This window comes from Jaculus jaculus, chromosome 13 (genome assembly GCF_020740685.1).
Source record: "Jaculus jaculus isolate mJacJac1 chromosome 13, mJacJac1.mat.Y.cur, whole genome shotgun sequence".
Taxonomy (NCBI): Eukaryota; Metazoa; Chordata; class Mammalia; order Rodentia; family Dipodidae; genus Jaculus; species Jaculus jaculus.
The window spans coordinates 26,960,012-26,982,066 of record NC_059114.1 but is presented as its reverse complement, the minus strand read 5'-3'; the positions used below and the strand labels follow the sequence as shown (position 1 = coordinate 26,982,066).

At 46.4% G+C, this 22,055-nt stretch overlaps 1 protein-coding gene across 1 annotated transcript in view; it reads right to left on the bottom strand.

The window, feature by feature from the left end:
- Positions 1 to 285: 285 nt before the first annotated feature.
- Positions 286 to 22,055, bottom strand: part of Bcl7a (BAF chromatin remodeling complex subunit BCL7A) — a 41,557-nt gene continuing 19,787 nt past the window's right edge. The window contains exons 5-7 of the mRNA XM_004668473.3: positions 15,532 to 15,699; positions 6,256 to 6,377; positions 286 to 2,158 (exon numbers count right to left, since the gene is read on the bottom strand). Of these exons, the coding sequence (XP_004668530.2) occupies positions 2,087 to 2,158; positions 6,256 to 6,377; positions 15,532 to 15,699 (362 nt within the window). The 3' untranslated portion in view covers positions 286 to 2,086. The remainder of the gene's footprint in view (positions 2,159 to 6,255; positions 6,378 to 15,531; positions 15,700 to 22,055) is intronic.

Sequence of the window (22,055 nt, the reverse complement as noted above, 5' to 3'; positions counted from 1 at the left end):
CGCCCTGCTGGCTCCATGAATGAGTGTGCCGGGTTCTCCTCCAGCTGTTTGTATTGTAACCTCTCATCCCCCCAACCAAAAAAAATAAATACTCAAATTCATTTTACATCAAAATGGAGTTTTGCCGAGAAAACAAAAACAAAACAAAACAAAAAATAAAAAACATTGCCCTAATCTGGAGGTAAAGCCGCCTTGACCTTGAGATACATTGAAAAGTTGTGCATCTTGTTGCTTTCAGCCAAGACGCAGAACACAGTTCTCCACAGAACTGACCGCCTGAGGGGCAAATTTGATAAGTACAAGGATTTTTTTTTTTTTTTTTTAAGACAGAAACCTTTCGGCATTGCTAACTCCAACATTAAGATTTTTCAGTTTTTTTTTCCTTACTTCAGGAGACATTTTTGTATGAGGTATTTTAAAATCAGGAACATTTTGATTCTTCTTGAAGTGCAGGAAATAGTTAAGCTCCTTCTTAAAAAAAAAAAAAATTAGGAGCTTCACCCTCAGAAACTTAGAAAATAGAACCTGGCAGACACTTCCCACGGTGGTCAGGAGAAAGATCCACACGTCAAAGGTGGTACCTGGATATGCACCAATTAGCAAAACACAACAAAACGAAAACAAAAACACCCACCCCCCCAACACACAACTCAAAGGGAGTTAGAACTCCAGTGCAGTAAAGAAAGTTTAGGAAAAGTTTTAAGGTCTGAGGAGTCCATATATTAATTAAGAGCAAATCAGGCCTCAGAACTCAACAGTCCTGCAGTTCATCCGAGAGGTGTCTCAACTGAGTGAGAGGCAGCTGTCCTGGTGCGAGCGGGATCAGGGAAGGGGAGAGACGCGGCTGCTCCTTTCCGGAGGGTGTGCAAATCTTTCCAATTTCTTGGTGCCTTGTTTCTAGCCTTTAAGGCCCAATCATCAAGGTCCACTTCACAATGGAGACTGACAGCACGTGCTGGGAACGAGACTCCATCCACCTGTTTGTTGCCTCTGAGGGTCCGAGTGAGACGCAGGAGTAAGTGGCTTTCCACTGGCTGTCATCTTGCTTGGGGTTGGGGGGAGGGGGGTGACGAAGGGCAGTGGGGAATTGTGGATTTGAAATCCAAGCCATGTTCCAGGAGCAAAGTTCAGCACCAGCTGTTCCTGCCACCTGCTCCCAGCCTTCTGGGCCCAGCACTGTGTTAGGATACGAGCTCATAGCCAGCTGGAGAAGCCTTCAGAGGTCCCAGAGAAAAGTGAAGGAGGAGGAGGAGATGGTGGGGAAAACACTGTGGAAGTGCCAGAAGAATCTAAGGGCTTTGCTTGTCTATCTGGGCTAGGAGCTGATCAACCCCTAGTCCCCATGACACTAGGAGGTGAGAGCACATCCCAGACAGAGGAGGCCAGCCCTTGGGGACTGGGACTGACTTCTGCAATCCCAGGGGCCCCACGGGCTGGTGCTGACACCATCCAGGGCTCAGGGTGTATCCAGGTACTGTTCCCCCCACCTGCCCGAATCAGACCCCTAAAGGGTGTCTGCTCTTTTGTGGCTCTGTCTTGCCTGCTCTGAAGTAGTCCTGGGGCAGGGAGGCAGTAAGGTGGCAGGGGCCACCCCAAGAGGACACTTTGCAAAGAGAGATGCAAAACTAGGAAACATGCCAGAGGTCACCTCAAGGGCACAAGGCACAAAAAAAGAAAGCAGAAGGAATTGGTTGAACAGCGAAAAGCCCCGATGAAAAGCGAATTCCTGATCAGTACCCCCTCAAATAGCTTATTATCCTTAAATAGAGAAGTGGGGAAAAAAATACAGCAGCAACACAAATGTCATCTTGGCTTCTGAGACAGTGTGCAGACACTCCTGAGCTGTCGACCCGCCTCCCCAAGGACAGCAGTCTCCTCAAGGTCCGAGTGTTTCTCTTCACAGCAGAGTTCATCAGTGTCTGAGAAGTTACGCCACTCTAGGTTTTCTTGGATTTGCACTTGGTAAACTTGAAACATTAGTAGTTCTGTTCACACCCAAGAGGAATGACTTGGGCAGCGCTGTTCTAGAATTGAGCCTGCTGATGTACCTGCCATGAAACATGGACCAGAGGGTTCCACTCGGCATCTACATCTCTTCGGAGTTCTGTGGAGAGGCCTCCAGCTTCATCTTTTTAGAGGGTGGTACTCCTTCCAAATCCTTTGGGAAGAAGGAATAAAGAGACACAGGTCAGTATGCAGAAGAGGAGTGAGGCCACGGGGAAGGCTGCAGGTTGGCCCAGGGTGGACTTGAGGGAGAACAGCTCTGATCTGAACCTACAAGTGTACTGGCAGACACATGGAAAAATTTATAACCAGTTGTTTCTGGGAGTGTGAAAAGCCTTGTGTCATTCTGCCTCCACCTGTCCCTATCACACCAGCCATGGTCCCCTGTGCAGGCTGGCCCAGGTTTCCATCCGTAAGTAATTATGAAAGTACTTGTGTACAAACTGCAGGGTCACTGATCCAACATCTAAGGCCCAGACCCACTCTGTCTCATGAACTACTGCGCCTCCGGGGATGCAGATGCCTGACCTGGGGCAGAGAGACACTCAGCATTTGTTGACCGGATATGCCCACATTGTTATGGTTAAAGCCCAAAAGGCTAAACATTCACACACCAACCTTGGATATCTCAGACCTCTCCTGTTACCTGAGATCAAGCTCCAGAGCATACCTATGCTAACCAGGGCTCCCTTGTCTTGGCTTCCATCTGTGTGGCTGGACAGCAGCCTGCGGTCCCCTCCCGCCTCCCTCTACCTGCCCCTCCCCAGTTCTACTTCGTTAGCAAGCTCCCTCCTCCACCGAGCCCACTGGAGCCTGCCCACCTCTGCACACTGCGCTCTTGCCTGGCCTCACCTGAGCCACCCTTGCTTGGACAATGCCACAGCCTCTTTGGTAGCCTCTCTACTTATGCCATTCAACATGGCCTGAGCCAGCTCCTTAAGCTATAAACTGGGCTTTTAATACTTGTTTGTTTTCAAGGTAGGATCTCACTCTAGCCCAGATGATCTGGAATTCACTATGGAGTCTCAGGGTGGGCTTGAACTCATAGTGATCCTCCTACCTCTGCCTCCTGAGTGCTAGGATTAAAGGCAGGTACCACCATGCCTGGCATTTTAAAGATATTTCATTTACTTGTTGAGAGAGAGGAAAAGGAGAGAGGAAGAGGCAGATAGATCAAGAAAGAGAGAGAATGAATATGCTAGGGTCTCTAGCTACTGTATATGAACTCCAGACAAATGCACCACCTTGTGTGTACTTTATGTGTGTACTGGGGAATTGAACCTGGGTCCTTTGTTTTTTTGTTTTGTTTTGTTTTTTTGAGGTAGGGTTTCACTCTGGTTCAGGCTGACCTGGAATTTACTATGCAGTCTCAGAGTGGTCTCGAACTCATGGCGATCCTCCTACAACTGCCTCCTGAATGCTGGGATTAAAGGCGTGCGCCACCACACCCAGCTTGTCCTTTGGTTTTTGCCAGCAAGTACCTTAACCGCTAAGCCATCTATCCAGCCACTCATTCTCTCTCTCTTAAATAAAATATAAATTAAGCTGTAAACTATGCAAGGCTACAAAATCGTCTAGCTATTCCGCACTCTTCAGAACAAAACTCAATTCCTTAATAGCCTGAGGAAGCTGGGTGACCAGCCCTGACCTCAGTAACCTCTTCCTCTCCCCTGACCATTCTTGCTCTGGTCCACCAGGCTCTACTCACCCTAGCTTCTTTTGTTCTTTAGCTTGACCCTGTCTTGAGGCCTAAGTCCCTCTTTCTGCCCTTGCCTTCCTGCCAGGTTACGCTCCTTAAATCTAGGCACAAGTGAGACCCTACCTCGAAAAACTAAAAAATAAATAAAATAAATAAAAAATAAAAGAGGGCCTCAAAACAGCCTCATATCACTTACTCATATCACTGGTGCTCTGTCACCTCATGGTACATAGTGAGATATGGTGGCCTGTGTATGTCTGCCACACCTTTCTGCTTTGGCAGCCCTTGGTACCTGGCATACAGCCTGGTCTGCAGCAAGTCCCCAGGGTTAGCCATGATGAAGAGGAGCCAGCCTGGGGGTAAGAAGGGCACTGGATCTGGAAAGAAGGCTGTGTGAGAGCCTCTGAGGATCCTGGAGCAGGACCTAAGGTCAGAAATGTCCACTCGCTCTCTTAAAATAAATAAATAGACAAACATATATATATATATATATATATATATATATACATACATACACACACACACACACACACACACACACATACATACATATATACATATATGAGAGTTCGAGGCCACCCTGAGACTACATAGTGAATTCCAGGTCAGCTGGGACCACAGTGAGACCCTACCTCGAAAAACAAAACAAAAAGTTTTCATAGGGCTGGAGAGATGGCTTAGCGGTTAAGCGCTCGCCTGTGAAGCCTAAGGACCCCGGTTCGAGGCTCGGTTCTCCAGGTCCCACGTTAGCCAGATGCACAAGGGGGCGCACGCGTCTGGAGTTCGTTTGCAGAGGCTGGAAGCCCTGGCGCGCCCATTCTCTCTCTCTCCCTCTACCTGTCTTTCTCTCTGTGTCTGTCGCTCTCAAATAAATAAATAAAAATTTAAAAAAAAAAAAGATTTTATATATATATATGGTGAAATTTATTTATTTATTTATTTAGGGTTTCTGAGGTAGGGTCTCACTGTAGTTCAGGCTGACCTGGAATTCACTATATAGTCTCAGGGTGGCCTCGAGCTCTCAATGATCCTCCCACCTCTACCTCCCAAGTGCTGGGATTAAAGGCATGTGCCACCACACCTGGCTTCTCTTAAAATATATTTATTTATTTGCGAGGAGAGAGAGAGAAAAAAAAAGAGAGAGAGAAAGAGGGAGAGAAGACAGAAAGAATGAGCACACCAGGGCTTCTTGCCACTGCAAGTAAACTCCAGATGCATGAACCATTTTGTGCATGTGGCTTTACATGGGTACTAGGGAATAGAACCCAGGCTGCCAGGCTTTGCAAACAAGTACCTTTAACCACTGAGCCATCTTTCCATTCCAGTTCCCCATTCTCTTTTTTGATGCCCCCTCCCCAGCCCCTGAGGTAGAGTCTTGTTCTAGGCCAGGCTGATCTGGAATTCACTATGTAGTCCCAGAGTGGCCTTGAATTCACAGCAATCCTCCTACCTCTGCTTCCTAAGTGCTGGGACTAAAGGTGTGTGCTACCGTGCCTGGCTCAGCTTGCTTTTTAAAAAAGACTTATTTCTATTTATTTATGAGAGAGAGAGAATGAGAATGAATGAACATACCAGGGCCTCTAGGCACTACGAATGAGCTCCAGATGCATGTGCCAACATGTGCATCTGACTTACATGGGTCCTTAGGCTTCACAGACAAGAGCCTTAACCACTGAAACCACTGAGCCATCTCCCCAACCCCTGCTTTTTTTTTTTTTTTGCTACTTTTGTGTATTTATTTGAGAGAGACAGAGAGGGACAGAAAGAGGCAGATAGAGAAAGGGAGAGAGAATGGGCGTGCCAGGGCCTCCAGCCACTGCAAATGAACTCCAGACACATGCGCCCCCTTGTGCATCTGGCTAACGTGGGTCCTGGGGAGTCGAGCCTCGAACCGGGGACCTTAGGCTTCACAGGCAAGCGCTTAACCACTAAGCCATCTCTCCAGGCACCCCCCCCCCCCGCCTTTTTTTAACAGGACATACAAACATCTAAAAAGAGCTGGGCATGGTGGCACACACCTTTAATCCCAGCACTTGGGAGGCAGGGGTAGTAGGAGGATCACCATGAGTTCGAGGCCACCCTGAGATGACATAGTGAATCCTAGGTCAACCTGGGCTAGAGTGAGACCCTACCTTGGAAAAAAAAAAGACCAAACATATACAAAAGTGGACTAAGGTACTACCAGAGCTGGTCCTTTGTGGCCCAAAGGAATGACATTCTATTTTGCTGAGGGCCTAAATGGAAGTGACAGTTTCGACTGAGAGCTGAAGAACTGACCTGCTCTACATTAGGAGGGAGAACTGTCTCTAAGCTCCAAGGAGGGAAGAGTAGGACAGGAGACAGAGTTGAGAGACTTGGCCCAAAGGCTCCTTGAAGCAGAGCCACATGTCCCTTCCATCGCCATAGCCTTGGATGATAAAGGATGATGACCACAGTTGCTGCTCAATGGACAAATGAAAGTTCCAACTGCCCAACAACTCTGAACATACCCGGGACAACTCCCCAGGCTCCTAGCCACCATGGCCAAAGTTCTGAGGCCTGGCTGCAGGTACCTGAGAGATCGCTGCCGCCTCTGCCGCTAGCCCCGGATCTGCAGACGGCTGCCGTTCTCCTTTCTCTGAGCTGTTCATGGAGTTTTCCATTGAAGACTGCGAGTTCTGCTCGTCAGAAGCATCTGAGTGAAAAGCAAATGATGAGCTATTTTCAGACACATGTGATGAGGCCAAGGACTAAAAATACCTGGAACTGAGGCTGGGGGCTTGAAAATTCCCCATTTGTTAGTGATGCCATTTTTATTTATTTATTTATTTATTTATTTGGGTTTTTTTGAGGTAGGGTCTCACTGTAGCCCAGGTTGACCTGGAACTCACTATGTAGTCTCAGGGTGGCCTTGAACTCATGGTGATCCTCCTAACTCTGCCTCCCAAGTGCTAGGATTAAAGGCGTGTGCTACCACACCCAACAGTGATGCCATTTTAAACAGACAGGTCACAAGTGAGCTGCATGCTAGCTTGTGGGTCTCCAATTCTCCCCTGCACATCTATTAATTGCTCAGATGAAGAGGAACAGTTTGCAATGACACAAATCTCTGGCACCCTCTGCTGGGCCCAAAGTGCCACAGCAACCATGGGCTGTCTTTCCTGGGTAGGGAGTCTCGATTCCCCTAGGTTGCTTTTTGTTGTTGTTTGTTTTTCTTTTCTTTTTTTTTAAAATTTATTAGAGGTAAGAGGATCACCATGAGTTTGAGGCCACCCTGAAACTACAATACTGAATTCCAGGTCAGCCTGGACTAGAGTGAAACTCTTCCTCAAAAAAAAAAAAAAATTTATTTATCCATTATGGGAGAGAGAATGGGTGCACCAGGACATCCAGCCACTGCAAATAAACTACAGACACATGCACCGCCCCCTTGTGCACCTGACTTACATGGGTGCTGGGGAATCAAACCTGGGACCTTAGGCTTTGCAGGCAAGTGCCTTAACAGCTAACCATCCCTCCAGATCCGTTTTCTTTTTTATAATATTTTAAATTATTATTATTAGTTTGGTTTTTCGAGGTAGAGTCTCACTCTGGCCCAGGCTAACCTGGAATTCACTATGTATTCTCAGGGTGGCCTCGAACTCATGGTGATCCTCTGCCTTCGTAATGCTGGGATTAAAGGTATGCACCACCACACACGGCTTGTAAACATTTTTTTGGTTTTGGTTTTAGAGGTAGAGTCTTGCTCTAGCCCAGGCTGACCTGAAATTCACTATTGTAGTCTCAGAATGGTCTTGAACTCATGGTGATCCTTCTACTTCTGCCTCCAAAGTGCTGGGATTAAAGGCATGCGCCACCACGCCCTGCTGGAATTCACTTTGTAGTTTCAGGGGGGACCTCAAACTCACAGTGATCTTCCTACTTCAGCTTCCCAAATGGGGATTAAAGGCATGTGCCACCATACCTGGCCTATCATTTTTTTTTTTTTTTTTTTTTGAGACAGGGTCATGTAGCCCAGGCTGACCTCTAATGTGCTATGTAGCTCAGGATAATTTTGAACTTCAGACCCACCTGTCTTTAACTTCTAAATACTGAGATTACAGGCATGTGCCATGATACCTGGTTTATATACTCTAGGGGGTTGAACTCAGGGCTTTATATGTGCTAGACTGGCCCTTTACTAAATGAGCTACAACCCCAGCCCAGCATTTCTCTTAGCTGACCTGAAATTCACTATGTAGTCTCAGGGTGGCCTCGAACTCAGTGTCCTTCTACATCAGCCTCCTGAGTGCTGGGATTAAAGGTGTACACCATGACTGGCTTTTTGCTAATTAAAAAAATTTTTTTGTTATTTTTTATTTATTTGAGAGCGACAGAGAGAGAGAGAGAGAGAGAGAGTGAGAGGGAAAGAGGCAGATAGAGAGAGGGAGACAGAATGGGCATGCCAGGGCTTCCAGCCACTGCAAATGAACTCCAGATGCATACGCCCCCTTGTGCATCTGGCTAACGTGGGTCCTGGGGAGTCGAGCCTCGAAACAGGGTCCTTAGGCTTCACAGGCAAGCGCTTAACCACTAAGCCATCTCTCCAGTCCTTTTTTGCTAATTAAAAAAAATATATTTTATTTTTATTCATTTATGAGAGAGAGAGAAAGAGGCAAATAGGGACACACACACACACACACACACACACACACACAGAATGGGTGCACCAGGTCCTTCAGCCACTGCAAATGAACTCTAGATGCATGTACCACCATCTGCATCTGGCTTGCAGGTACTAGGGAATCAAACATGGGTCCTTAGGCTTCATAGGCCAACACCTTAACCACTAAGTCATCTTACCAGCATTATTTCCATCTTTTTATTTTATTTATTTAATTAATTAATTTATTTATAAATTATTTATTTATTTATTTTCTTTCTTTCTTTATTTTTTTTCCGAGGTAGGGTCTCACTCTGGTCCAGGCTGACCTGGAATTAACTCTGTAGTCTCAGGGTGGCCTTGAACTCATGGCGATCCTCCTACCTCTGCCTCCTGAGTGCTGGGTATTTATTTATTTATTTGAGAGCGACAGACAGAGAGAAAGACAGATAGAGGGACAGAGAGAGAATGGGCACGCCAGGGCTTCCAGCCTCTGCAAACGAACTCCAGATGCGTGCGCCCCCTTGTGCATCTGGCTAACGTGGGACCTGGGGAACCAAGCCTCAGACCGGGATCCTTAAGCTTCACAGGCAAGCACTTAACCGCTAAGCCATCTCTCCAGCCCTATTTCCATCTTTTTAGATGGTACCCTCTGTACATATTATTATCAATCTCTCTAAATGGTGACGGTCCAGAAGTCTGAATGTCTTATAAATAAATTTTCTAAGTAATCTTTTTGCTTTTTTGAGGTAGGATCTTACTCTAGCCCAGGCTGACCTGGAATTCACTACGTAGTCTCAGGGTGGCCTCAAATTCATGGTGATCCTTCTACCTCTGCCTCCCAGGTGCTGGGATTAAAGGCGTGTGCCACCACACTCCACTAATGATTTTTTAGAAAAAAAATATATGTAGCCAGACGTCGTAGCATGCCCCTTTAATCCCAGCACTTGGGAGGCAAAGAGAGGAGGAGGATCACCATGAGTTCAAGGCCACCCTGAGACTCCATAGTAAGCTCCAAGTCAGTCCGTGCTAGCGTGAGACCCCAGGCATGAGCAAAAACTACAAGCCTGGGCTGGAGAGATGGCTTAGTGGTTAAGCGCTTGCCTGTGAAGCCTAAGGACTCCAGTTCGAGGCTCGATTCCCCAGAACCCACGTTAGCCAGATGCACAAGGGAGCACACGCATCTGGAGTTCGCTTGCAGAGGCTGGAGGCCCTGGCACGCCCATTCTCCCTCTCTCTCTGAGTCTTTCTTTCTCTGTTTGTCACTCTCAAATAAATAAATAAAAATAAAAATAAACAAACAACAAAAAACCCCTCCAAGCCAGAGGCAGGTTGAGGAACAGAAAGCTGTAGCATGTGGGCAGTAGGAGCTGCCTGGTCATGCCACCACTCTGCTAGAAAAGCGGCCTCAAAATAAAACTAGCTGGCCGGGCGTGGTGGCACACACCTTTAATCCCAGCACTTGGGAGGCAGAGGTAAGAGGAGCTCTGTGAGTTCAAGACTACACAGTGAATTCCAGATCAGCCTGGACTAGAGTGAGACCCTCGAAAAACCAAGCAAATCAATAAAAATTAAAAAATAAAATAAAATTAACTGGGACTGGAGAGATGGCTTAGCAGTTAAGACACTTGCCTATGAAACCTAAGGATCTAGGTTAGAGGCGCCAGGACCCACCATGTAAGCCAGATGCACAAGGGGGTGCATGTATCTGGAGTTCTTTGAAGGGACTAGAGGCTCTGGTATGCCCATTCTCTCTCTTTCAAATAAATAAATAAAAATAAAATGTTTTAAAAAAAGAAAAAGATAAAAAGCCTGGCTTAGTGGCGCATGCCTTTAAAATCCCAGCACACAGGAGGCAGAGGTAGGAGGATCACTGTGAGTTTGATGCCACTCTGAAACTACATAATAAATTTCAGATCAGCCTGGGCTAGAGTGAAATCCTATATCGAAAAAAGAAAAAACATACAAATAAAAAACCTAACTAGGAGAGCTAGATGTGGTGACACATGCCCATAATTCTAGCACTCAGGTGGAGGCAGGATCAGGAAGAGTTCAAGGCAAGTATGAGGTGAGCCTGAATTACACGAGATTATCTTCAAAAAGAAAGAAAGAAAAACATCCATGATAATTTTGTTTTCTACTTCATAATCTATTTGTCTACTTTAACAAAACATTTAATATTTTTACTGGCCTAAAAGTCTGCCTTGTCTGTGTCTTGCCTCTCTGGCCACAGTGAGTTTGTTTCCTGAATGAGCAGAGGGCTTTGCGGAGGGAGGAGAAGGAGGGCATAACACCTCGAGGAAGCCAGTCTGTGGGAGACTCACACTGCCCATTTGCTGGGCACACCTGGGTCACAGGCCTCCTGAGAGACCGGCCTGAGGGCCCAGAGCAGCAGACAGCTTCTGAGTGTCCCAGTACTGCTGGAACTCTCCCAGGGGAAATTATTTTCCTGAGGCCTAAATTTAGTCCTGGGAGCTTGGACATTATGTCACTCCCCGAATGCACTCAACGGTAAACAAGTTCAAAGCAAGGTCAACAGCTGGTGGCCAGCTTGCCTTGTCCCACAGCACCCACCTGGGGAGGCCAAGTAGGCTGCTTTTATGCCTTCTCCTGAGTAGCTCAGGTAGGTGTGTGCAGGCCCAATGGCCTGGGGTATTCGGAAGAGGACCCCCAATGTAGTTCCCACCACAACCTACAAAGTTTTTGGTGCTAGCCAGATGTGGTGGCACACACCTTTAATTCCGGCACTCAGGAGGCAAAGGTAGGAGGATTGCTGTAAGTTTGAGGACACCCTGAGACTACATAAAGAATTCCAGCTCAGCCTGGGTGAGAGCAAGACCCTACCTTGAAAAACAAAAACCAACAACAACAACAAAGTTTTGGTGCTGTTGAGTGTGTAGGGTAGGGCTGCAAAGTATAGTAGTTATGCAATTATTACCCAAGCACACCTCCTGCCGCTGAGCTTTTCGTGGCCTGTTAGGAGAAGAGGGACCCTGACCCAACATGGAAGAAGCAAGGCCACAGCCAGCCAGCAGCCAGTGAAGCTGGGATGTGTCTGCACGTGTGACGACACTTGCCCTGGCACCTAAACCATTCTCCCAGAAGACTGACAAGGTGGGCTCCACAGCTCCCTAGATGCTTCCCTGGACTCTGCTGAGCACTGCGCCAAGGATCCGGCCTCCTTCACTCCTTGCTGCAACCCGAAAACGGAGGTACCTTGGCCTCATCCCAGTTTAGAAAGAAGAGAACAGGTGTATGCCCAGGAGATGAATCGTCAGGCTGGCTGCGGCCATGGCTGCTGTCCCGGCCCATCCAGAACAGGAAGGCACTGGGAAGCGTGGAAGTTGGGTCCTGACTGTGAGGGGACAAGAGATGAGATGATACCCACAGACTACAGATGGCACAGGGTTTAGCAAAGCCACTAGAAGACTGGGTGACGCCCTTTCCTCCCCCTTTCAGGGGCACTGGAAGCACTCAGGTTAAGTAGAAACATTTTTGGTGCTGCACCTATGGGAGAGGACTGGATGTGGTAGGCAGTGAGCAAGGATGCTGGTCAGCACTGTAGCTCACAGGACAGCGCCACAGTAGACTCCATCATCACCAAAGCCAACAGTGGGGAGGCTCTAGCAAAAGCCATTGTAACCATGACCTTCCTGGAGGAAATACCAGCAGGGTCTATACACAGCTCAATCCTATGGCGTGTGCACGTGTGTGTATGTGTGTGTGCGTGTGCGCACGTGCGTGTTTTGAGAGAGGCGGGAACCAGGTCCATCCTTCAAACCCAGGCCAGATAATATCACCTTCAGAAACCCTTCCTGGAGGCCCCAGAATCCCTTTCCTTACTGCATCCCATCAGCAGTGATCTCAAAAATCCCCTGGACTACAGACCAGGCGACTCCATGGTCAAGACACAGATAAGTGCAAATAAATGTACAGAAGTATTTCCTTCTTCAGAGAAATTCGTACTTTCCCAGTTCACCTTGTTCTCATTCTTGCTTCCCTCTTTCTCTTTGATACTGGTGATTAAACCTAGGGCCTTGTGCATACTAGGCAAGAATTCTACCACGGACTGTATCTCCAGCCCATGTAAGTTTACACTGATCCCATGTATTGCCTGTAACTGCCCATTAGTCTTGGTGTGGGCAAGCAGTTGGGAGTGGCGGGACTGTGTTAAAGGCAAATGCAGGCTGTCCGTCCTGTCTGCAGGGGCAGTTCTTTTTTTTTTTTTTTTTTAAAGAAAAAGTCTCCATTTTTATTGAAAAATAAAAATCTATTGACTTGTCATTTGTTAATGCTGACAAAGGAGCACAACCTAATATTAACCTAGAAATATCTCACACACTATAATCAGGGGCAGTTCTTGTTGGTAGCTGCCCCATGAGAAAGCAGGCTGAGTATTTAAAACAAAACAAAACAAAAAAATATGCTGGGTATGATGGTGATTGTCTTTAACCCCAGCACTTGGGAGGCTGAGCTAGGAGGATTGCTGAGGTTTCAAGGCCAGCCTGGGACTCCATAGTGAATTCCAGGTCAGCCAAGGCTAGAGTGAGACCCTACCTCAAAAAAACAAAACAACAACAAAAAAAAAAACAACCAACAAAAACCCTAGTAAGCGCGTGCTGGTTCATACCTGTACTCCCAGTATTCAAAAGACCAAGGCAGAATAAATGCCATGAGTTAGAGGCCAGCTTGGGCTACAGATGAGATCCTGTCTCAAAAACACAAAATTGCTGGGCATGGGGGTGCATGCTCAGATAGCTTTCTGGCTTGCTTACTCCTCTAACTTGAGCCTCATCTGCTCTATGTCATCTCAAGATCTTTTCCATCCATCCTATTTAAAATATTCAGCAAACAGCTGGGAGTGGTGGCGCATGCCTTTAATCCCAGCATTTGGGAAGCAGAGGTAGGAGAATCACTGTGAGTTCAAGACCACCCTGAGACTACATAGTGAATCCCAGGTCAACCTGGGTTAGAGTAAAACCCTGCCTCAAAAAAAAAAAAAAAAAAAAAAAAAAAAATCCCGGGCATGGTGGCACATGTTTTTAATCCCAGCACTTAGGAGGTAGAGGTATGAGGATAGCCGTGAATTCGAGGCCACCCTGATGGTACATAGTGAATTCTAGGTCAGCTTGGACTAGAGTAAGACCCTACCTTGACAAACCAAATAAAATAAATAAACAAGCTGGGTGTGGTGGTACATGTCTTTAATCCTAGCACTCGGAAGGCAGAGGTAGGAAGATCACATGAGTTTGAGGCCACCCTGGAAATACAGAATGAATTCTAGGTCAGCCTGGACTAGAGGGAGACCCTACTTCGAAAAACCAATAAATAAATAAATAAAACTGGAGAAATGGCTTAGCGGTTAAGGCACATGCCTGCATAGCCTAAGGACCTAGGTTTTTTTCTGCAGGTCCCACATAAGCCAGATGCACGTGGTGGCACACGTGTCTGGAGTTCATTTGCAAGGGCTAGAGACACTGATGCGCCCATTCTCACTCCCTCTCTCTCTCTGTCCCCCTCTCCTTTTTGTTCTGTCTCAAATAAATAAAGATAAATCATTAAAAAAAAAAAATAAAGCTGCACATGGTGGCACACACCTTTAATCCCAGCACTCGGGAGGCAGAAGTAGGAGGATTGTTGTGAGTTTGAGGTCACCCAGAGACTACATAGTGAATTCTAGGTCAGCCTTAGCTAGACTGAGACCCTATCTCAAAAAACCAGCCAGGCGTGGTAGCGCACGCCTTTAATCCCAGCATTTAGGAGGCAGAGGTAGGAGGATCACCATGAGTTTGAGGCCACCCTGAAACTACATAGTAAATTCCAGGTCAGCCTGGACTAGAGTGAAACCCTACCTCGAAAAAACAAAACAAAACATAAATAAATAAAAATTTCAACAAGACTTCCCATCCCCCAACTTTTCTTTGGCCTGTGTATGTGTGTACACTTGAGAGTGGAGGACAGAGGTGAATACGGGCTGTCTTCTTCAAACACTCTCCACCTTTAAAAAAAATTACTTATTTCTGAACACACACACACACATACACACACACACAGAGAGAGAGGGAATATAAGCATGGGTATACCAGAGCCTACTGCTGTATGCACATGCCACGTTGTGTATCTGGCTTTATGTGGGTACTGGGGAATTGAACCTGGGCCATCAGGCTTTGTAGACAAGTGCCTTTAACCACTGAGCCATTTCCCCAGCCCTCCATCTTATTTTTTTCTTCACGAATTACTAATAATTATTTATTTATTTTTCTTTCTTTTTTTTAGAGAGTGGGGGAAGAGAAAGAGGCAGAGAGAATGGGAGTGCAGGGCCTCTAGGCACTCCAAATGAACTCCAGATGCAGGTACCACCTTGTGCATCTGGCTTACATGGGTACTGGGAAACCCAACCCCAGATCCTTAGGCTTCACAGGCAAGCACCATAAAGTGCTAAGCCATCTCTCCAGCACGCCTCCCACCTTATTTTATTTTATGACAAGGTCTCTCATTGGCTTGAAGCTTGCTGATTGGGCTACCCTGACTGGCCAGCAAACCCAGTGTGCCTCCTGCCTCTGCCTCCCCAGTGTTAGGATTCAGGCCTACCTAGGCCACCACAGCAGCTTTTATGTGGCTACTGGACACTTAAACTCCTCACACGTATGCAGCAAGCACTTTACTGACTGAGCCATCGCCCCAGCCTCCCAGTCTATTTTATCATTCCAGTATTTTTCAAATACTAGACTCATTTCTTGTGCCCCTTGTACATCTGGCTTATGTGGGTCCTGGGGAATTGAGCCTGGGTTCTTTGGCTTCGCAGGCAAATGCCTTAACCACAAGGCCATCTCTCCAGCCCTAGATTGATTTATTTTTCAGTGTCTCCACAAGAATATGTGCTGTAGCCGGGCGTGGTGGTGCACGCCTCTAATCCCAGTACTCAGAAGGAAGAGGTAGGAGGATTGCCATGAGTTCGAGGCCAGCCTTAGACTGCATAGTGAATTTCAGGTCAGCCTGGTCTAGAGTGAGACCTTACCTTGAAAAAACAAAGAAAAAAAAATCAGCGAGAGAAGAATATGAGCTCTAACCCTTCCCTTTCTTTTGCTGTCACCTTCTGGACATGGTACATGACAAGGCCTCCTGAAAATACTGGTCACTTGACTGCCTGCAGTCTGCTGAGTGGGGAAGACAGCTGTTGTGCACATGAGCGCTGGGGACCACGTACCTTCAGCTCCAGGGTGCTCCTTCCCATCAGCCTGTGTCTCATCCATCTTGCCTTCATTGCCATCACTGGGCACAGCTGCACTGGGCTCTGGGGCAGGGCTGGAGTTGCTGCTGTTCTCCTGTTTGGTGGGGGAGGCGTCTGCTATGGAGCTCTGATTGCTGTTGTCATCTGCAAGGGGAGAGGGCACAGGATGACACCCTGCAGCTGCTGAGGGGTGCCAGGTGTGTGTGGGTGGGGTGCTCAGCTTCTGTCTCGATACTGTGGCCCTATGTCCTGTGAGACAAGGGATTCTGGGAGCGGGCCTGGCTTTCCCCACACTGGCTCATGAAGGAGAGCCCTATATTTGGAGCCTGCCAGCTAGAGATGGTGGCCTGACATGTTAAAACCTTGGGGGAGCCACTGGAGACCCAATTGTGGGCAGAGATAAACAGACATTTTATGCATGGCCATAAAGCAATATAAAAGCAACAACACGATCAAAGAAACAGTATTGCTACTGGGCATGGTGGCACAAGCCTTTAATCCCAGCACTTGGGAGGCAGAGGTAAGAGGAGCATTGTGAGTTCGGGGCAGTGCTGAGACTACATAGTGAATTCTAGGTCAGCCTGGGCTACCTTAAAAAACCGAAAAACAAAAAAAAATTTTTTAAGATGAATAAGCCATATGGAAACTTACTTTTTTTCGTTTCTTTTCTTTGGTTTTTCAAGGCAGGGTTTCATTCTAGCAAGGCTGACTGAAATTCACTATACAGTCTCAGAATGGCCTTGAACTCACGATGATCTACCTCCTGAGTGCTGGGATTAAAGGCATGTGCCACCATGCCTGGCCAAAACTTACTTTTTTGGATAATGGCACATGCAGAAACCATATAGTTACTAGAAAAATTTTAATGCCAGGGATGTGATACCTTCCAGTGAGTTGTTGGCCGGGGAGGTCCCTGATGCCCCCTTAACACTATAGGCATTGCCAAGGTTTTTGGCTTCCCATCAGAACTGGATGGTAAGACCCTACTGCTGAAGACTCCACATGCTTGAGCTGCAGGTCACTTGAAAAATCAAGCTGTAGCTGAGCTGGACACCTCCTCCCTGACGAGGGACCAGCTGTCAGAAAGCGGGAAGAGCTATGCTGCACTGCATGCAGCCCTGTGGGAGACAGACGTCCTCAACAGTGATAAGCAACGGTGGATATTGTAAGCCTTAAGTCTGGCCAGCCAGGCCAAATGTGCCAACTGGTGCAATAGTGGCCTGTTATGGGGGAAACCAACTGCTGCCTAGTTGGACTGGAGGCCTGCTCCATAGGGCAGAATACATGCCTGGCTCTGAAAACCTAGTTCAAAAACCTATGGTGGGGGAGGTCATGAGCTGTAGGGGTATAATGCCTGCTGTTGTCTGGCTAGATGCCAGACATACATTATGCTCACCAAACTGCCTTATAAGCACTTTCCTTAACATTCATACCTATATATTAATGGTACTTTCGCTTTTGGTTAGAGAAGCTTCTCTCTTCAGGTGGCGGTGACCTCTGGGATGACTCAAAAGGCACCATAGGGGAACTGGGAAAACGGCTTAGTGGTTACAGAATTGGCCTGCGAAGCCTAAGGACCCAGGTTCAATTCCCCAGGACCCATGTAAGCCAGATACACAAGGGGACACATGTGTCTGGAGTTCATATGTAGTGGCTAGAGGCCCTGGCATGCCCATTCTCTCTATTTCTCTATCTGTCTCTTTCTCTCTCTTAAGTAACTAAATAAAATTTTTTTTTTACAAAGGTACCATAGGCCAAGAGTGGTGGCGCATGCACGCCTTTATTTTTAATTTTTATTTATCTATTTGAGAGAGAGAGAAACAGAGAGAATGGGCATGTCAGGGCCTCCAGCCACTGCAAATAAACTCCAGATGCATGTGCTACCTTGTGCATCTGGCTTACATGGGTCTTGGGGAATCGAACCTGGGTCCTTTGGCTTTGCAGGTAAACACCTTAATCACTAAGCCATCCCTCCAGCCTAATGCATGCCTTTAATCCCAGCACTCAGGAGGCAGAGGTAGGAGGACTGTTGTGAGTTTGAAGCCAGACTGAGATTACACAATGAATTCCAGGTCTGCCTGGGCTAGAATGAGACCCTACCTTGAAAAACCAAAAATATAAACAGACAAAAAAAAATTTAAACAAAGAAAAATAAATAAAATATATACATACATATACATGTTTTAAAAAACATTTTATTTTTATTTATTTATTTGACAGAGAAAGAAGGAGACAGAAAGAGACAGAATGGGCGTGCCAGGGCCTCCAGCCACTACAAACGAACTCCAGATGCATGTGCCCCATTGTGCATCTGGCTATCATGGGTCCTGGGTAATAGAACCTGGGTCCTTTGGCTATGCAGGCAGCCACCTTAACCATTCAGCCATCCCTCCAGCCCTATATTTTTGTTTTGTGAGGTAGGGTTTCACTGTAGCCCAAACTATACTCTGTATAGTCTCAGACTGGCCTAAAACTCATGGTGATCCTCCTACTTCAGCTGGGATTAAAGGTGTGCGCCACCATGCCTGTGTACATGTATATATATATTTTAACTAAAGAATCATTGTTAGCCAGGTGTGGTGGTGCCCACATTGAATCCCAGCACTCAGGAAGCAGAGGTAAGAGGATTGCCATGAACTCGAGGCCACCCTGAGACTACATAGGGAATTCTAGGTCAGCCTGGGCTAGATAGAATGAGACCCTACCTCAGGAAAAAAGAAAAAAAAAAAAAAATCATTGTTTAAAAAAAAAAAGGGGGCTAGGTACCAGGAATAGATGGTAAGACCCTGTTGCTAAAGACTTCATATACTTGGGCTGCAAGGCCACTGAGAAATCCTGCTGGAACTGAGCTGATAACCTCTTCCATGTAGACCAGCTAACAGAAAGCTGGAAGAAGCCATTCTGCATGCAGTTCAATGGGAGAGAGAGAAATCACCAGCGAAGATACTCAACAGTGGACACTGCAAGCCTTATATTTGACCAACCAGGCCAAATGAGCCAATAGGTGCAATAGGGGCATGTCTGTCATGGTGGAAACCAACTGCCCTCTAATTGGACTGCAGGCCCGCTCCATGGGAGGGAATACATCCCTGATACTGAAAACTTAAAACAGGGGTAGTCATGAGTCCTGGGGTGTAAAATCTGCTGCTGTGTGGCTAAATGTATATACTATGTTTCCCAAACTGCCCAGTAAGCACTTCTCTTAATGTTTATACCCATATGCCACTCTCACTTTGAGTAGAGAATCTTCTCTTTACAGATGGCAGTGGCCTTGGGATGACTCAGAAGGCATCATGGTGCTGAAAAGAAGTGACAGGAGTGCTCAGCACTGCAATATCTCTATCACACCTTCCAAGGCTCAGGGTCTTTTGCAGAAGAGGTGGCAGAAAGAATATAAGAGCCAAAGGAAGGGTAGGACTCCTTACAATGTGCTCCCCCCAGACACAAAATGGCCTGGATATCCATGACCTCACAGTGCCTGACACTACCTATACAAGACCATCATAACAGGAGGAAAAGATCATGACATAAAAATAAAAGAGATTCCTTGAGATGGGGAAGGGATATGATGGAGAATGGAGTTTCAAAGGGGAAAGTGAGGGGAGGGAGGACATTACCATGGGATATTACTTATAATTATGGAAGGTGTTAATGAAAAAAAAATTGAAAAGAAAAACAAAGGGCTAGGAAGCTGGCGTAGTGGCACACACCTTTAATTCCAGCATTTGGGAGGCAAAGGTAGAAGTATCGCCATGAGTTCAAGGCCACCCTGAGACTACATAGTGAATTCCAGGTCAGCCTGGGCTAGAGCAAGACCCTACCTCACAAAAAAAAAAAAAAAAAAAAAAAAAAAAAAAAAAAAAAGGACTAGGGTGTGGCTCAGTGGTAAAGTCCTTTCCTAATATGCACAAGGTCCTGGGTTCCATCACTAGCATGGCAAAAAACAAAATACAGAAAGCAAAATAAAATAAAAAACAAGGGCTGGAGGGGTAGCTTAGTAGGTAAGGCGTTTGCTTGCAAAGCCAAAGGACCCAGGTTCAATTCCCTAGGACCCATGTTAGCCAGATGCACAAAGTGGCGCACGTGTCTGGAGTTCGTTTGCAGTGGCTGGAGTACCTGGCGCTCCCATTCTGTCTTTTCCCCCCTCTTTCTCTGTGAAATAAATAAAAATAAAATATATTAAAAAAAAATGGCTGAAGAAATGGCTTAGTGGCCAACTGCAGCCCAGGTTCAATTTCTCAGTACCCATGTAAAGCCAGATGTACAAAATGGCACATGTGCCTGGAATTTGAAGTGGCAAGAGACCCTGTGCCCCACCCCCACATGCAAATAAATATTAAAAAAAAAAAACAAAAAAGGCACAACAGGAAAGATTATTATAGATTAAAGAAACTAAAGAAACATAATTAAATATTACGTACGGGAATTATTTGGATCTCATTTGGAATGTGCCAGCTGTAACACATTTTGGAACAATTGGGGAATTTGCATATGGTCTGGATTTTGAAAGCTATTAAGGAATTATTGTTAATTTTGTGAGAAGTGATAATGGCACAGCAGGTATAGGAAAATGCATGCTGAAATAAGTAGGTATCAACTGAAACATGGTGAGGCAGGAAAATGTACTGTTAGCCTGGCTTGTAACTGTTAGAGTTCCCTTGAATTCACATTCAAGATTTTTTTAAGATCTATTTATTTGAGAGGGAGGGAGAGAATGGGTACACCAAGGAATCCTATCACTGCAAATAAACTCCAGGCACATGCGTCACTTTGTACATCTGGCTTTACTTTACATGGGTACTGGGACTCGAACCCATGTCATGAGGCTTTGCAAGCAAGTGCAATAACCGATGAGCTATCTCTCCAGCCCTAAGATGTGCTTTATTTCTGTTTTGTTTTGAAATAAGGTCTCACACTAGTCCAGGCTGACCTGGAATTCACTATGTAGTCTCAGGGTAGCCTTGAACTCACAGCAATCCTCCTACCTCTGCCTTCCAGAGTACTTTACATAGGGGTGTGTGCTACCACGCCCAGCAAGATGTGCATTTTTATATATATTTTTTTCTGAGGTAGAGACTTGCTCTAATCCAGGCTGACTTGGAATTTACTATGTAGGTTCAGGCTGGCCTAGAACTCAAGAGATTCTCCTACCTCTGCCTCCCAGTGCTGGGATTAAAGGCATGTGCCACCATGCCCAGTCAAGATGTGTGTGCGTGTGTGTTTGTTTTTTGAGGTAGGGTTTCACTCTAGCCCAGGCTGACCTGGAATTCACTATGTAGTCTCAGGGTGGACTCGAGTTCACGGTGATTCTCCTGCCTCTGCCCCCTGAGTGCTGTGATTAAAGGTGTGCGCCACCACGCCTGGCAAGATGTGTATTTTTTAAAAAAACTTAAAAAAAAATTATTTTTATGTTTATTTGAAACAGAAAGGGTGGAAGAGAATGGCACGCCAGGGACTCCAGCCACTGTAAAAGAAGAACTCCAGATGCATGCACTACCTTGTACATCTGGCTTTTGGGGGACCTGGAGAATCGAACCTGGGTCCTTAGGCTTCACAGGCAAGTGCCTGAACCGCGAAGCCATCTCTCCATCCCAGCATGTGTATTTTTAATATAAAGTATATGTCAAGTATAAACCACAATTTAGGCAAATAGAGCCTGGTGTTCATAGAAATTGAGACAGGACTCAATGGGTGACTATCATACTTATGTTCTTTACTGTCTCTATAATGTGACTACTCAGAATGAAAAGAAAAGGCCAGTCATGTTTGTGTAGACCTTTAATCCCAGCACTCAGGAGGCAGAGGCAGGAGGATTGCTGTGAGTTTGAGGCCAACCTGAGGCTATATAGTGAATTCCAGGTCAGCCTGGGCTAGAGTGAGACCCTACCTAAAAAAAAAAAAAAAAAAAAAAAAAGATGAATGAAGAGTTGAGCAGAGGCACTCCAATAGTGCTGGGTGCCTACTATGTGCCAGGCACTGGGCAAGAGCATTTAGTCACCTTGCTGGGCCTTATCATGTTGTCCCAGCTGGTTCCAAGCACAGGCTCAAGCAGTCCTTAGCCTCTGCTTCCAAGCAGCTGGGACGACAGAGGCACACCAGCATGCCCAAGCAACTTCATTTAATCCTTTCAACTTACCAGGTAGGTACTATGGCCACCCTCACTTTACAGAGGGGGAAACTGAGGCTCAAAGACAGAGCCATTCCTCAGGTCAGTCTGGCCAATCATCAACCTCTAGTCACTCCTCTACCCCAACCCTAGGAGCTACCAGGTGGCCACACAGGCCAGATGAGCAAACTTGATTGTATTTTAAACACACCCTGGGATGATACTTACACAAAAGCTTCCCCTTGTGAATTCTGGACTTAAAGCACACTCTCCTGACTTCTTCGAGAAAGCCTAAACTTGGGCTGGAGAGATGGCTTAGCAGTTAAGCACTTGCCTATGAAGCCTAAGAACCCCGGTTTGAGGTTTGGTTCCCCAGGACCCACGTTAGCCAGAT